Source organism: Colias philodice, chromosome 21 (genome assembly GCF_061535455.1).
Source record: "Colias philodice isolate Cphi_HAF_F1 chromosome 21, ilColPhil1 Martin Lab GWU primary, whole genome shotgun sequence".
Classification (NCBI taxonomy): domain Eukaryota; kingdom Metazoa; phylum Arthropoda; class Insecta; order Lepidoptera; family Pieridae; genus Colias; species Colias philodice.
This window is the reverse complement of record NC_143106.1, coordinates 2,398,672-2,415,888: the sequence shown is the minus strand read 5'-3', so window position 1 is coordinate 2,415,888 and position 17,217 is coordinate 2,398,672. Positions and strand designations below refer to the sequence as shown.

Below are 17,217 nucleotides of genomic sequence, written 5' to 3'. Positions count from 1 at the left end.
TCTCACTTGATTTTCATTTGGTATTGAAAAATAAATAGTAAAAACAGTACAGGAACGTATTTTAATTAAATTTAACGAAACAATTCATATTGTATTTTTTAAATTCACGGATAATTTTTATGTGATCATGTGAGAACATTGGTCGTTACTTACAACATTATTTTCATTTTTTTTGTACTCAGTTGAAGACATTGGTAGTCAATGACTATAAAACATTTAATTAGTTAATAATTTATTTTGTTGTTTTACAGTAATTTTGAGTATAATTGTCCTGTTTTATGATTATAATTTATTTAAACTGTCAACAGGAATTACTATTGCAATCAAAATAAACCGTTATCTTCCTTATTTTTTCAGTTATTCGTGACGATAATATCATCGATTTCCTAGCCGACTGACGGAGATTTTATTCCTAGTGATGAAGACTTAGGAGACCCACCATTTGTTTCTAAATCGATTTTTAGTTAGCTCATTGATATTTCAAGTTCCTAATATTGTACTTCCAATGTTTTTATTTCTTTTTTTAACATATGTTCAGATAGTTTAGATATTTTATTACCTAATATGTAGTAAACTTACACATTTAGAATTTAAGAAAAACTGTTTTTAATTCTTTTGTATACTTTTTAGAGGTTATTGTATGATCTCATATGTTATAACATAAGTAAATAAAAAAATCTACAGGTAAAACCTAATTTTAATAAAAAATTTTTTGGATTCACTTAGGTCTGATGTGATCACATGGGAACAAAATAAATCGAGTTTTTTTTTTCAGAAATGTATTCTATAAGCTATATTTTACACAGATAAAAAATCCCACAAGTAAATTTTAACTCTAACAATAAAAAAAAACAAAAAAATACCATTGGGTGGCAGGTCTGTTGTATTTTTATGTACTCAGGTGAGAACAATGGGTGGTAATGCAGAATAGGATTTTTTTAGCTTGGTCCTTAGGAGGTTAATTTACTAGCAGTCCGCCCCGGCTTCGCTCGTGGTACATATTTCGCAATAAAAGGTAGCCTATGTTTTTTCTCAGGGTCTAAATATTATCTGTGGCAAATTTCATCAAAATCGTTCCAGTAGTTTATGCGTGAAAACCATACATACATACATACATACAAACCTTTCCTCTTTATAATATGTATTAGTATAGAAGTATAGATTAAGCAAAGACCTATCAACAAAATGCGAAATGAATATTATCGATCTTATCCATTTATGGTTAACATAAATAGTTGATAAACTTGTAAGTTGGTGAAAGGATAGATTAAAAAGTGAATTTCACGGCTTTCCTCATTTCTTATCACCTTGCGAGGGACATTATATTTCCGTTGATATGGTCTAAAGATGTTTCAGTTTATATTTGGCTAATAAAATAATGTTTAAATAATATGTTTTGTATATTATTGTTGTTGGAATATTTTACCTAAAGCAAGTATGTATAAAGTTTTGACATCTTCACTAATCTTATAAAACTCAAGTATTTTTCATTGTTATAAAAATATTGTATATGAAAAGACAATCAGCATCTATAATAAAACTTCCTACGATAGTTGTTTGCCTGTGTTTTCCATAAATCGAAACGGCTGGACTGAAAGCGATAGGTACTTTTACAAGCTGGGAGAAAACGATTTAAAAGCGCCACAAGCTACTTTTATTTAGAACTCAACATTTACTTTTAATAAAACGAATGTTGCAAATCGATCGAATAGTTTTTTAATCCAAAGGCGTGGGCGTGATCGTCTTATCTCTACTGAGATACCAAAAACATCTTTGAACTAATGCAGTAATAACTTAATGAATCAATTAATTGTTCTCCAAATTAAGACCATTGTGTTGTATATAAGGTTGTATATTACATAACCGAATATTATTGTCTAGTTATTAATTATTATTCAATCGATTCTATGATACCTTCCTACTATGGAATTCAGCCGTCGTAAAAAGCAATATTTATTTTAAAATTTCCTTATTGGTTGTCACAACTTTGGCGCGTTAAAATTATAGATAAAACAATTTAGATAAAAATATTAATTTATTAAAAAAAATTATCTGATATTGAAATTTTTATATCCGCCTAGTCCAGCATAAATCTTAGATTATGCTACCTATAGGTACCTACTACCTACCTATTTCGATCGGTCTTTCTTGTTTTTGTTTTATATTCGTTCAATCCGTTAAATATGTAAATAGACACAAGAATATGTAGGTACCTATATCCATAATTTTCCTGTATGGACAAAGTAACTGAATGCAGTTATGTTAGGCTTTTTTTAACCCACTGAGCCCCGAACGGCCCGATCGGTCCACGACACAATAGATTTTCTATTGTGTCTGTGATTCCGGGGCCTGAGTTATTAAATTATGTTCGTTAATTTTATAGTTAGGTAACTTTATTTGAATAAACTTTTTGACCCATTCCGGATAACTATAAAAAATTGGTAAAAAAGCTATGATTTAACAGATTATGACATGACGCAAAACCTCATGTGACATAAGAAAATAATATCTTGCTTTAAATATTTCAAGAGTTTGTTAATAGGTAAAAATCTTAGGTAAAAATGTGGTCAGGCGTGAGACGAACCCGGGAGTACAAGTTTGTCGTGGTAATTATAGACGATCAATATTATAAGATAAGATAACGAAAATCGCGGGGATTGCAATTTTAGACAGTGCAGTGTTAAATGGGCTTTAGATAATTCGTATTTTGTTATGAACAAAATCGTGCGTATTCAATTTAATTGGAATAAAAAATATATTACTTAGTTACTGTAAGCATTTTGGTAATTGAAGACAATAATGCGTTTTTCTTAATTTCAGATAGAAGAGGTTATGCAGCAGAAGGCGCCACTGGTGCCTAATAATATCAAGTTTCAGTAAGTATTTATTTTATGATAATAATTGTAAAAATCACATACAAATAAGCAAATTTAAAATTACAAACAGTGCATAGTGCACTGTGCAACTGTCATTGCACAATGACACAAAATTTTGTAAACAAGATTAGTAACGCCATCTATTACATTGAGCTCGAACTAGTATAGCTTTGTATAAAACATTATAGAGGGCACTGTACGCAGAAACTAAACGGATATTTCACGATGCTTCTCAGCGGGGATATAGCTCAGTGGTAGAGCATTCGACTGCAGATCGAGAGGTCCCCGGTTCAAACCCGGGTGTCCCCTGATGAAAAACTTTTTTATTTTTACTTTTTAATTGAATATTTTTTTCTAGGCAACCGCACATTCCTCAAGCGACCCGCAGAGGTTTGGCTGCGAATTTCTTCAAAGCAACATTTAGTTCACGCAGCAAGGCAGTGCCTGCTGCGTCTTCCTATTCGGTTGAAGAAACTAGCAAAATAGGCAGCGCGGAGACAAAACCTGTTACTCGAAATCGACCTAGGACAGGTGAATATTGTTTATTTCTAGTGTAATTAATTCTTATTGCTATGGAAATAGAAATCTTCATGTATGTAAATGTTTTATTTAATAGGTCTGACCAATACTATAGGAATTTAAAAGGTACTTTTAATTTAGAAATAATAATGGATCAAGTTTTATTTTTTTCTGAAAATTTTTGTTTTATTAAGTCTTGATTGTTAAGTTTCCTTGAATGTTTGGGATCACCTTAATCAGTTGGGTTTATTTTTTTATCAATCACATTAAACCTTTGAACTGGACTTTTAATTGTCAGTTTTTAATGTTATAATATGCATATTTCTAATACAGCTATATATATTTTGTCAATAAAATTTTAGCGCCAGCAGATACACAAGTCAAGAGAAAAAGTGTCGAGCGGCCAAAGCTTGTACTAAATCGTGAAACCTCCTTAGAGCCAGCTAGACCGCTACGGAGCAAGCCAAACACCCCGGACCCCGGGCCCAAAACACCAGACAAAAATGACCTGAAAACTAAGAACGTCGTATTAAAAATTATCAAAAAAACACCGGCGCCGTCCAAACCGGCGGAATCCAAAACTGACAGTCTCCTCCCGCCATCTTTGAAACCGGCGGTTGCTGAAAAAAACAAATTGACGCGTTCGAAATACGTAAACAATAACACCGTTTGGACGAATGCTAATGTAACAAAGGAGAAGAGAGGACCGCTTTTATCCCTCAGGTATGTGCCTAAAATATTTGATAAATAGTAGAATTATTGTTGTATTGTACATCATTCAAACAATGACCTTTCTTTTGTTGTTTTTTTAAAATTTATAGTGTCCAGTGAATTTTTAAAATTTCATCGCGTCGCCACGTATTACTGTTCGATTTTATTTAACATTATTTATATTGTATTCGTACCTTGATCTTGATTTTCAGTGCACGATAATGATAAGGTGTAAAAAATAAAAATTAAAAATACGCGCCTGTTATCATGTTTTTGTATTTCCCGCGCCAATCATCATTATATTGTAGATGATTTACTAATTTCAACGATACGAGCTTGTTATACAGTTCAATTTTGTTTAGCAAGAATGGATTAATGTCACTTAACACTAACTTGATTCACACACGTGACAGAGTGTTTTTTACAAATCCCTACCACTGTTCTTACATCTCTTTTACGCATAGCATTGCAGGACAAACATGAATATTGTTATCTCTTTCCCGTACACGGCATGTGTCCGTAATAGATTTAAAACAGTTACGATGAATCGGTACGCTGTTGTGCGAACTATCAAACCTATCTGAGGATTTTAAAATCGGTTGGATTATAAAGAAATGCAACCGAAGACGAGAATCAAGCGAGCAACTATCAAGTTTGTTCACTTCGGTAGGCCGCGGACGTGTCCGGTCGGCCCGGTGTTATTATAATTCGAACTTTATAGTTTTTAAAAACGAAACGAACTTTTTTTGAAATAATATGGTGCGTGTTTTGCTTGTGATTGTGTAAATTGTGATCGGAATTGTTAGAAATGTTTTCTACATGTCGGATTGCTAATGTTATTCGTTCTCCAGATGTGTAGTGTAACAAAAATTAAACTTAGTTTCTTGTTATTCGCTTTCTCGAGTAAGCGTTTTATTTCGAAGTAGATGTGTTGACGTGAAAGTGATTCTTAATCGTTACTTATTCATTTGGGAGATTAGGGATAATGTCATAATGATCGTTAAATATTTATGAAAAATTGTTTTGAACTACTTAGGTACCTATATTTAGTAAAATCTGTTTTATCAAATCAAATTTCATATTTACTCTACGGGTCAATCAATTTTTAAAGGTCCCGATCATAATTTTCTCGTATTTTTTTTTTTTTACTTAATTTTCAGCATTTTACTATTTCATTTAGAAGATAATTCTTCGTAGATTAAGATTATATAAGCAGCAGTGCAGTTGATTTAATACATTTGTGGATTTACCTTCACGAACCGATCTATTCACGGGAAATAATGTCCTTTGGACAACTTACACAATAGTACTTTTTTAAATGTTAAATTCCCTTAAGAATTAAAACAAATTCTTCTAATATTAAATAATAAATAATATTTTGATATTTGTTCTATTTACACCCAAAATACGAAATATTTTTATTAAAATTGAAACGAATGATGTCTTTTGAACAACCAAATAATGTTTCATATATAAAAAAGTTTCAGTAAAGCGGAAATAGTGATATTTTTTACAAAAAAACTATTAAGGCGAGGTTGTTACGTATCGCATTATTGATTTTACTTAATTAAAATGAACTGATTCTCGATATAACTGAATGAATGAAGTATAATGTGATTTTCATATGGGGACATCTTAGTTGTAGTAGTAGCGTCTTGATTTTTGAAATGTTAAAATTACAATTAAACTAGACATAAAATCGCGTAATAAAAATGTGTTCCCGAAACAGCCGAGTAATAAACAAAACATGAACTATTTAACTGTTAAAGTATAAGTTTTATATAATTATTGTCCTAGGTACAACCAAATTGTCCATGGTACAACCACTTTGGTTGGCCCAGTGACTGGTTGTCCGCGGGACATTTTTAACGTTTTGAGCCGCCAAGCAAATACTATTGTTATTTTATATATTAATCTCAGCTCACACTAAATTATAGACGAAAGCGCATCTCGTGTAGTATAATTGATAACAATGCATCAAGTACTTATGCTTTAATCACAGTTGTCTGACGGACTGACAATAAAGCCACCCCACACTCACCAACATCGCTCGGACGACTGTTGCCGTGATTTTATACAAATCAAAATGGCGTTTGAGCCCGACAGTTAATTGTTGTGTTTAGCTTGTTGTTTAGGAATCTACCGCGCCATTTGTGTTTTGTTTCCATAACTAAATTACGGTTGTCTGTGAGACCTGTGCCATGTAGATGATTTATGGGGACAAAAGTAAAATGCCTGAAAAACGTATTATATCCAATAAAAAAAAAATATTTGTATGTTTTTATGTCAATAATCATGAACTGAATCAAGAAGTCTATTTGGTATTTATGGTCGTGATAGTATGTGTTCGTGATGCGAAGTTTGTTTATGCATAGTATCTTGGGGACAAATGTGATAGTACTGGAAAATTGCATTTAGTCTCTGGACAACCATGAAACTACGCACAAATTAATAAAGCAAGTAAAATATTGTTCACAATAATGTTAGAAAATATTAAGAGGAATATAATTAAAACCAATTTAACTCTTTCTGATTTCATGTTTATTAATTATCGTTCAGGGACATGATGCGTGTACCGTCGGACCATTAAAAGTTGATCGACCCCTACATAAAAGGGATATCTTAAGATAACGTTTCTTGCTGATATTTATCAGTTGTAAGATAAACTCCAGTTGATTTATTGTGGCTTTTCAAGGTCATATAGCTGACATCCTAGGACTAACATTACTTAAAAAATCTAATTCATTGCAATATCTGTACTTACTAGAATCTTTATGTGTTGTATTGGTTGTAGAAGTAACGATTTCTTTAGGTTCATTGCACTATTATTGTCGATAGGGCTGTGCAATTACATGTTTTCATTTTAAATGCATGTAGGGGTGGGCAAGATTATATCAATTCGTTATTCGATATTAATCAGTTCTCTGAATATCAACCTATCAATGAAACGCATGGAATATTTATTCGATCCCTACATCCGTCTTTGTGGCTTTGGCTATTTTAAAATGAAGCTTCAAGAGCCCTTTTTAAAAAATAATAAGAATGTATAAGTATACTAGTTAGGTAGGTATATTCAATAAGAATGTAAATAATGTTTCCTCTCATTAGGATTAAATATGACAAACGAATCCTCGTTAAACCTATCTAAGCAGATCAGCAGATTATTCCAGAACACGAACTTCCAATAATTTTTATTTAAAATCTTAAGTTTTAAAACGTGTCTAATCTCGTAAACTCCTTTGTTATCGTCCCCTCGTAACCTTTCTATGCCCTTTATCCTACTTAACTACATATTACCTAAGCTAAAAAAAAATACACGTTAAAAAAAAACTAAATAGCGCTTCTATAGCCATTCCTAATGTGACATGTAAAATTATGAATTAGTAAAAAGTTGACATCAGAATGGATTTTATTTAAGCACCGCCAAAAAAAGAAGACGCTCCATTTATTCTGACCATTCAACAATTTTAGGTTACCTAGATAGTATAGGTTCAAATTGAGTTCAATAAACAATGTCCTAATTCAATGTTGGCACTGGGAACTTTTTGGCACAATTTCTTATATTTCTATAGGAACTTGTAACATGCCTAAATCAAGATTTTCTTCAACACAGATCAAATCAATGAATAATGCTAGTAATTCAGAAGATATTTTTTATTGAATAAATAACATCTAGTACACGACACAATCAACGGAGTTGTTCCTGCCTGGATTTCAAAAGTGCCCAGATAATTTTAATTGAAAAAATAGGTATACCCAAGTTTTCGAGGAGATGTCTTCAGGAAAATTAAAAGTAATGGTCAAGATTAATTGATATTACATTCAATACAAACAGTATTAATGATGGAGATTAAACAAAAAGCTAAAATATGGCGACCCATCCTTGTGTCTTGACATAGACTAATGGACGCTGGTCGACTATTACGAGAGCTTAAATTACCACAGATAATTTAATATGGCGCTTTTCATATTCGCAGTGTAATTCTAGCATTATGTGGATTTCTGTACAATTGTCAATTTGCTATTATAATGCGTTTGCACAATTCTCTATCTATATTTACATTATGGTTAAATGAACGTCCCAAATTGGGACTCCCAATATTGTACTTACAGTCTTAAATTTCCTATACCTATTAGATACGATTAATTCCTCTAATAAAAATCCATACATTTTCCTTATAAGTTACAATACCTACAACTTTGGTCGTTAAAATTCCCAGTAAACAATGTTTTCTATGCATAGTTTACGTGGGGGATATTATCAGATGTGTTTTTCTGACACATTCGTATCATAATAAAATCATCTGTGAGCTCAAAAGAGGTCATCACAAAAAACCGCTCCCCATCGCATCAGTGTGTTCGAAGCGACCGTAACCAACAATTTAGAATTGTCATTTCGCTTGACTCTGTTTTGAATATGAATTTTTGCAAGCAAAGCTTGTATCTATACTAATATTATAAAGCTGAAGAGTTTGTTTGTTTGGCCGCGCTAATCTCGGCAACGACTGGACGTTCGATTTGGAAAAAAACACTAGAAACTGTCGGTAATAATATTCAGAGTTGCATAGTAATTACTGGCATTTTTTAAAGGTTGAACATCATCATCTGTTTTCAAAACTCTATTTAATTTATCAGTTTTGATGTTGAAACGAATGCTGGCTGATGAATACATTATCCTGAATATGCGGTTGTGGTAATTCCTTCAAGCGTATTGTGGCAAATGTCTCAAAATATATTTTGTGGTAACTCATTCCTTGGTAGTTGTGAAATCGACAAGTTCTACTGATTTATTCGAAGTTGATATGTTGTGTTGTAAATCGAATAGAGCTATAAACAGACTACAGACTGATAACTTGATTGGTTTTAATTATTTATAACAATCAAAACCAATCCATGAAGAATTTCGTCTCTAAAAAGATATCGAATGAGACTTAACTATTAAACTTTATCTCTTGGATATCATGAGTTAGTTTAATATTTATACTTACACATTTTCGTGCGCTTTGTATTAGTTACTACTCCTATCCTACGTTTCTATTAAGTGTTTAGTTTCAGCCGTTCCCTCGACAATTTAAATTGTCTTTCATGACACCAATCATTTATAATCACATTCATGTTTTGAAATAACACTCGTTATCAAATTGGTCCTTTCGGTCTGGCAATCAACGGTGATGAAGAAACAATTGAAAATCTACGTAGGCAGGAGTTTTAATTGGATTAAGCTGGATTATGAAGCAATACCGCGTTGGGAACTAGTTAAAAGTCCAGACAGTATTGTGAAACAGGTCTCTAACAAGAACGATTATAGTTTTAAGCTCTTCGAGTTATTCACGATAGAAATCTCGATCAAATGCAATTTGATTCGCGAAGTTTAAAGTTTTCTTATTCTATGACTGTTTTTATATCCAGTTAATCTCTAGCTTCGCCTGAGTTAAAAATATCTAAGGGGCATTTAAATAATGACTTGTGTCTTTACTCAGACGCAGTTGGATAAATATTTAAATACGCCATGCATCCTGTGTATTTTTCACGCACAAGTGTCCCTAAACAAGGAGAACTCAGATGCACATTACTTGATGAGTAATTTGTAACTTAAACAGTTATCTTGTTAAATGACTCAAATGTATTCCTAAACGGTTCCAATATATAAACAAATATTCTTGTAAATATGTACTAAATGTAAATTGAATGGAAAACATCGCTGAATCAACAAGTATTTAAGACATTGCGGATCGTGAAGGCAAACTTAGCATTAGCTAGTATTGGTAGACTTTTTTCGTTATCAAAAGTTGTACAGTTTGTACTGTATGTTCCCTTTCTGGTTAAGAAATATGTTTTGGAAAAAACGACACTTATCAATATTACTGTAATTTATCTTTGAGCTATCTTTTATATCTCTAACGTTACATTCTTTGATTTTAATACCGGAAAGGACGTGATAATTAGCTATCTTGACAGCGGACTGTGAATATAAAGTTTTTTACATCTTCATTTGTATGCTTGAAGCTTCAAATGCCTTTCCGTGCTAGTTTTCCAAGTATTGGATTCTCTCACGCATTTAGTAAAACATCTGTAGGTAAATTAATTTGATCAAAGATAAAAATGTTATGGTCGCTTAAACGTTGATTAAAATTTTAAGTTAGAAGATTTAAAGCTGTGAGCTTGATGCATACTGGTTCGGTTTACTGCGTACACGGACGGAAGTCCATGGAACTGTATGCTTGTGCAAAAAATTAGGTCGATTCGTTTCTCAGATTTAGCGTAAAAGGACAGTACAATGGTACAGTTGTCTGAGATATAGTTTAGCATTTTATTAAGGTTTCTTACATTATAAAATAAATAGAAATTCCTTAGAATTATCATATCAGACTGTATAACAGTATTTACCAAACATATCTTCCTTGATGTACATAAACCTAAATAATACCACTATAAATAAATATTGCTCTCTGATAAAACTTGAACTCGTTTTCATTACTCAATAAATAAAGTGTCATAAATTCAACATTAACTACAGACAGTGACTAAGACGCGCTACGCTGTCCTTTCAAATCATATCATCGCTCAACAACTTATTATAATAACTAATGACTTTTACACATGGTCGCATAACCTTCTACTGACAATACGACTGATCCTTGGCTCACATTTGTGCAAATACAATGTGTTATCGATACACCCTATTTGTGACGCACGTATTGATAATACATACTTACAATTCGGCGCAACCTTAATGTACTTTTAATTTTTATTTAATAGCTAATTGGGAATGGAAATTTGAAAATAGTTTAGTTTTTCTTTTCTATGAGGATACTATAATCCTGAGTCATTAGTTGATTGATTGATTTCCTCCAATGGCATCAATAGTTTAAGTATAGGTATGTATAGTCATAACTTAGAAAATTTATGTTAAACTACATCACTGACTTAAATCATCTGAAACAGATGTAATAGTATTATTTACTTACAAAATGGAAGCTGCAAAAAATATGAATCCCAAACGACGTGAAAAGATTGCAATTGTTCCAAAAACACCTCAAATGCTAGTCTATGCTCAGCATAGAAATCAAAATTGTGAACATAAAAGCAAAATTATCAATATAGACCGGGAGATACTGACACAAAATTTCGAGTCATTTGTAACAGTATGGCGGTTCTACAGGGGTCTTAGTACGCAATGACAAAAAGAAAAACGATGGTGTGAACACTGGTACCGGCGGCTTAGTCGCGTGGGCGTTAGTCGAACTCGTCGTAAAAATAGCGAAAGTCAAACGATTTGTAACACAAAAATTTTAGAATTTAACGATAGCCCATAAAAAAGAAGTAGGCGGTAGTGTCATGCCATACTTTTCCGGTGTGACTTACAGCCCGCCATACCGACGCAAATGTGTTGATTTAAAAAAAACAATTCAACCATTTGTACCAGGCTAACTTTTGCACAGGTAACCATCGTCGTGTAGCCATTTACGAAAATCACCATACCATACATTTCGGACGATTCCAAATGGTCGCCATATCGCCGAAAATCTGCAAAAAATTTTTTTTTTCGCCAAACTTTTTGTACCAGTATTGCATTTGGATTTTTGAAGAGTATTTGATAAAATGTGACCATTATTATATTTGCCATACTTCTAGTAGGGGGAAAAAGTGCTGCCATACTTCATAAATAAATTTATTATTAATTTATAGAAGTGAAGATTTCTACCACCTAGATCTTTGAAATTTTGTATTCATATTTGTTGAACCTCAAACTTATAGGAAAGATTAATGCCATACTGTTACAAATCGTTCAAAATACGAATAAAATCATACAATTAAAAAAATCTTATACACATTCGCCACCTCCCACAGGTATGGCATTATCACACTTCTATTTATAATCATTCAGGAGTTGTTGAAAAAAAAATTTAGGGTGTTACAAATGGTTCGGCGAAAAAAAAATTTGCAGATTTTCGGCGGTATGGCGACCATTTGGAATAGTCCGAAAAGTATGGCATGGCGATTTTCGTAAATGGCTGCACGACGATGGTTACCTGTGCAAAAGTTAGCCTGGTACAAATGGTTGAATTGTTTTTTTTAAATCAACACATTCGCGTCGGTATGGCGGGCTGTAAGTCACACCGGAAAAGTATGGCATGACACTACCGCCTACTTCTTTTTTATGGGCTATCGGTAAATTCTAAAATTTTTGTGTTACAAATCGTTTGACTTCGCTATTTTTCCAACGAGTTCGACTAACGCCCACGCAACTAAGCCGCCGGTACCAGCGTTCACACCATCGTTTTTCTTTTTGTCATTGCGTACTAAGACCCCTGTAGAACCGCCATCCTGTTACAAATGACTCGAAATTTTGTGTCAGTATCTCCCGGTCTAATAAGTTTAAAAGAGATCATCAAAATGATTGCAAGGCGACCTTGACGATCAATTGAATAATGTTAATTTGCGTCTTGAAATGCGCCAGTTTTAACATCACATGGATATTGAAATATGGGTAATTGAATTCCCTCTGTATACAATATCTTTTAGAAATCTAAAGAAAAGATCTGTCACTAGCATTAATTGTAATGTAGTTTGTATTCAGCATAGAATATGGGTTGGTATAATCTTCTGAGATACAGTTTACATTAGTTCAAGAGATGGACGTCCTAATTTCCTATGCCCTCAAAAATTGTATAATGAAATGATATACAGCACTACATAAACATATAGTTAGAATGTAGCATTATTATTACCCCTTCATGTTGCAAAATAATCAATTTTAACACAACTCTTTCAGTGATAATAACATCGAGTGGAATGCTTCAGATAATCCGTTACTGATCCGAAGATGATCCTTCCTTAATCGGCTTTATATCACGTATGGATATTTATTACAATGTATTTTTACAGAGATTCCTAAATTGGATAAAACTATTTTGTTGCGGAATATGATTAGTATGATTACAAAGTAAAATACGGGTATTCGCTTAATAATGAGTTTTTAAGCAACACTTTGATCATCTGATGGAGTAATTTAGGTTTCGGTAACTATAGAAATCTGATTTGGAATTTTGTATTATTTCTTAAAAGTGATGTATTCTGCTCATTCTACCTTTTTATATTATGTAGATAGATTGTTCTTGATATAACTGATAAAAATTTCCAAACGTAGTCGCATTCAATTTATGTATTTGTTAAACTTTTTGCTCGTGACCAAAATCTCGTATTCCTTATTAAATTGTTATTAATAAATTTTTAAAAATTTCGCAGAACATTACAACAATAACATATTCTTGCGTCACTGTGAAAACAAGTTGCAGTTTCCTTCCATTGTTTGCGATGATTGTCGTGCGAAAATACGTGATATTAAGTTAAATATAATTTTGTGTAATATTTTGCCATTTTTTACAACGTTTCGCTTGACTTTCTTCAAGATGACATTCTTTATGAGCCTTTTTATTCAACTTTTACTTGTTAAATATCTTTAATTTTATTTTTTCCTTGCTGTTAAAATTATATGGGTGGACGTATAATTCGTATCTTAAATGCCACAACCTGATAGTTATAAATACATTTTCTTTAACTCATAATAATACGCCAAGAGGCACTGAGGTATTTTTAATCAGATTCAGTAAAGAGATTTGATATCAAAATCCTAAACATTTACTTATATTGTTTACTGATCTTACTTTACAAGATAGACGTGTATGATTGTTTACTACTAGGAAAGAAAGTTGGACGTTCATGCAAAGATTTTTCAAATCACCGTTTGAAGGTTAAAAGCCAACGAACAGGTATTTATCGGTGTCAAAATCAATATCGCGTGTTATGTGTTATAGACCCGTTTACCGCAGGAATGTTGCTTCAATCAAACGCTTTTAACATTATATTAATTATTTTGATTTTGATTAAGGCTCTTAATTAGTTAAGGCTTGGGTGTCACTACAAAGAAGGCGCCCAGTGTTTTGGTAAAATAACTTAGACATTTGAACGCCATTACATACCTGCTATATTTAATACTAGCCGCTCCGCGCGGTTTCACCCCCGTGGCTCCTCTCCTGTTGGTCGTAGCGTGATGGTATATAGCCTATAGCCTTCCTCGATATAAGAGCTATCTAACACCGAAAGAATTTTTCAAATCGGACCAGTAGTTCCCGAGATTAGCGCGTTCAAACAAACAAACAAACAAACAAACAAACTCTTCAGCTTTATAATATTAGTATAGATACTTACGTTAATAATTTAATATAGCATACATTTAAATCATTGGAGACTCTCTGATCTTTATCTTTAGACTTTATGAGCTGTGAAGTATCGTCGATTATATGTTCTGGGTATTTTACCAAAGTTCAAAAAAGTCACGTAGAAGTAGAAGTCGGTTTTATTGATTGGATCCTATGCTAATTAAATATTATGCAGATATGTAGATAGGTTGGCATGAGTATTACTTAACTTCACTTGAAATTCAACATGTTTCAAATGTTTATTATGGTTTAAATACCTAGACATAAACAGTTCATGTGTTTATTTCAGATACATTAGGTTAACCCTTAATTTGGCAAAGAATAAAATGTAATAAAATCAATTTTATTTTTATAAAAAATTATTGCAGACATTTATAGGTGTTACAAAAAAATAGTGAAAAAAATATGGGAACTTCAGATTTCCTGAAAAACAGTGTATGTCACAGCATACATTGCCAAGTGCCCATAAAAACATTGAGGAAATGTGTTGTATGCCGGGACATACACTGCCAATTACAGTACAAAATGATAATAATAATACCAGAATGTTACTTTCCCACTGCTGGGCAAAGGCCTCTACTAGAATGAAAAAGAAAAACAAGGTGACAACGCCTAGAAATGGCCAACTTTACTAAACCCGCACATGGTAGTCTAATTGACAATTTCTAGGACATTTTCCAGTTACAAAGCACAGACGGACTTGGCATTTTATACATAACACTGACGTTAGCTTTGAACATAGCCTACAACGACCTTTGCTGGTCATTGCCATAAAATGGCCAACATTGTCATAGCGTATTGTTATCAACAAAATGCAAATGACGACGGATTTTTCTTGATACCGTTTTAGAGACATCAAATCGGCTATGGGATCGTATCTGTACCGCAAACTCCAGTAATCGGTGTACGATGGCATACTAACAACACCCATTATAATATGAATTGCTAAAAATCTCGCAATTCATCTTCGGTCAAGCCAAGAGAACGCCCAGTTTTGAATACTGCGTATGAGTTTGTTTGCTCTACGATGTCTACTAAAACGTCAGGGGAAAAGAATTTATAGAAATAACCGAGTGAAGTTTTGTTTAATATGTCGGTGTGATCTGAGTCTTCTTCTACAGTTGCCTTGTGTCGAAAAACCGTTTTTTCCACTGATAGTTCAGAGTGAACTTGGTGATTCGTCTAGTAGACTGGGGTAGAAAAGCCTTTAAAAATAATGAAAAGATAAAAAAAATCGCAGTCGGATGAAACCCATTAGAAAAGGAGGGGAATATGATGAAAATAAAAGGAAAAATAAATTACGGTCAATCCGACTTCGGGAAGTGGGAGGGGGGAGCTTTTAAGAGAAAAAAATGGTTTCTCTCGATTTCCGACAAAACTACAAGTCCTACAGAAAAAAGTTCAATGGCAAAGTTGTAGGTAATTAAAAGTTCTACAACTTTTGTATTCACAATTTTTTCACATAACCTCAAAATTTAGGTGAAAAATTCAAAAAACCAAGTTTTTGGTCTTTTATTTTTATCTACTTCAAAATTTATTGTTTTTCTACGAAATTTGGTGGAAACTTACTTTATTATGTCCCAAATACACTATAAATTATTTGATTAAAAATATTCATTTTTTCGCCTTATTTTGAATTAATACCAAAAAAACAACCTAATTTTCAATCGAAAAGTCACCCGTCAAAATATCAGCTTTTTTCAAACACTGGGGGTGTCTTTTATTCATTGAAATCTCTACTTTCATATGGTGTAAAAAAAATAAACACCACTATAGTAAATGTTCTCAGGAAATGCATACAAACAGTGTGATAATGAGCTTTTACTAAATCAGGCACACTTCTCGAACTCTATATCTTCTCTTGTATCGGCTTTTCGGTAATATTTCAAAAGAAAAATAATTATCTGTTCTAAGTTTAATATTTTACAGCATATTCAAAAGCAAAATGATGTCGATAAAAACATTTCAGGTAGTTCGAGAAGTGTGCCTGATTTAGTAAAATTTTCACACTGTTTGTATGCATTTCCTGAGAACATTTACTATGGTGGTGTTTATTTTTTTTACACCATATGAAAGTAGAGATTTCAATGAATAAAAGGCACCCCAAGTTTTTGAAAAAAGCTGATATTTTGACGGGTGACTTTTCGATTGAAAATTAGGTTGTTTTTTTGGTATTAATTCAAAATAAGGCGAAAAAATGAATATTTTTAATCAAATAATTTATAGTGTATTTGGGACATAATAAAGTAAGTTTCCACCAAATTTCGTAGAAAAACAATAGATTTTGAAGTAGATAAAAATAAAAGACCAAAAACTTGGTTTTTTGAATTTTTCACCTAAATTTTGAGGTTATGTGAAAAAATTGTGAATACAAAAGTTGTAGAACTTTTAATTACCTACAACTTTGCCATTGAACTTTTTTCTGTAGGACTTGTAGTTTTGTCGGAAATCGAGAGAAACCATTTTTTTCTCTTAAAAGCTCCCCCCTCCCACTTCCCGAACTCGGATTGACCGTAATTTATTTTTCCTTACATTTTTATCATATTCCCCTCCTTTTATAATGGGTTTCATCCGACTGCGATTTTTTTTTGTTTCAAAAATTATCTACTCTAGTCTATAGGTCGTCTAACAGCAGAAAAAGTGGGCCGTTGCGATCTGGTATTTCTGGGACGCGACTTGGAAGAAGCCCTTATGCGAGCTACAACTAAGCCAGTTATGGAGCCACTTGCTGTTGGTTCAGGCGGTGCGGGGGGTTCAGGAAGTGCAGGGGTTGCTGGGGTTGCAGGAGTAGCGGGAGTTGCTGGGAGTGATGGAATGTCACTCAGGATTGGAACTTTTTTACAATTTGGTTTAGGGACGGGCTTGAATACACGCTTCGAAAAATGGCT

General features: G+C 32.7%; 1 protein-coding gene, 1 long non-coding RNA gene and 1 other non-coding gene across 8 annotated transcripts in view; 2 read left to right on the top strand and 1 right to left on the bottom strand.

Annotated features, from left to right (window-relative positions):
* LOC149478710 (uncharacterized) overlaps positions 1–12,401 on the bottom strand; it is a 124,260-nt gene extending 111,859 nt beyond the window's left edge. Inside the window, exon 1 of the long non-coding RNA XR_016317384.1 lies at positions 11,919–12,401. This is a non-coding gene — a long non-coding RNA (uncharacterized LOC149478710). The remainder of the gene's footprint in view (positions 1–11,918) is intronic.
* Positions 1–17,217, top strand: part of LOC149478709 (cytospin-A-like) — a 57,912-nt gene that overhangs the window by 13,188 nt on the left and 27,507 nt on the right. For 5 of the 6 annotated variants that reach the window (XM_089709031.1, XM_089709033.1, XM_089709032.1 and 2 more), the window contains 3 exons: positions 2,821–2,876; positions 3,235–3,407; positions 3,758–4,118. In XM_089709031.1, the coding sequence (XP_089565157.1) occupies positions 2,833–2,876; positions 3,235–3,407; positions 3,758–4,118 (578 nt within the window). In that variant the 5' untranslated portion in view covers positions 2,821–2,832. Of the gene's footprint in view, positions 1–2,820; positions 2,877–3,234; positions 3,408–3,757; positions 4,119–17,217 lie in introns of those variants that run through there. The other variant, XM_089709036.1, reaches the window with a different exon arrangement.
* TRNAC-GCA (transfer RNA cysteine (anticodon GCA)) lies at positions 3,114–3,185 on the top strand. The gene has a single exon. It is a non-coding gene; the product is annotated as a tRNA-Cys (tRNA).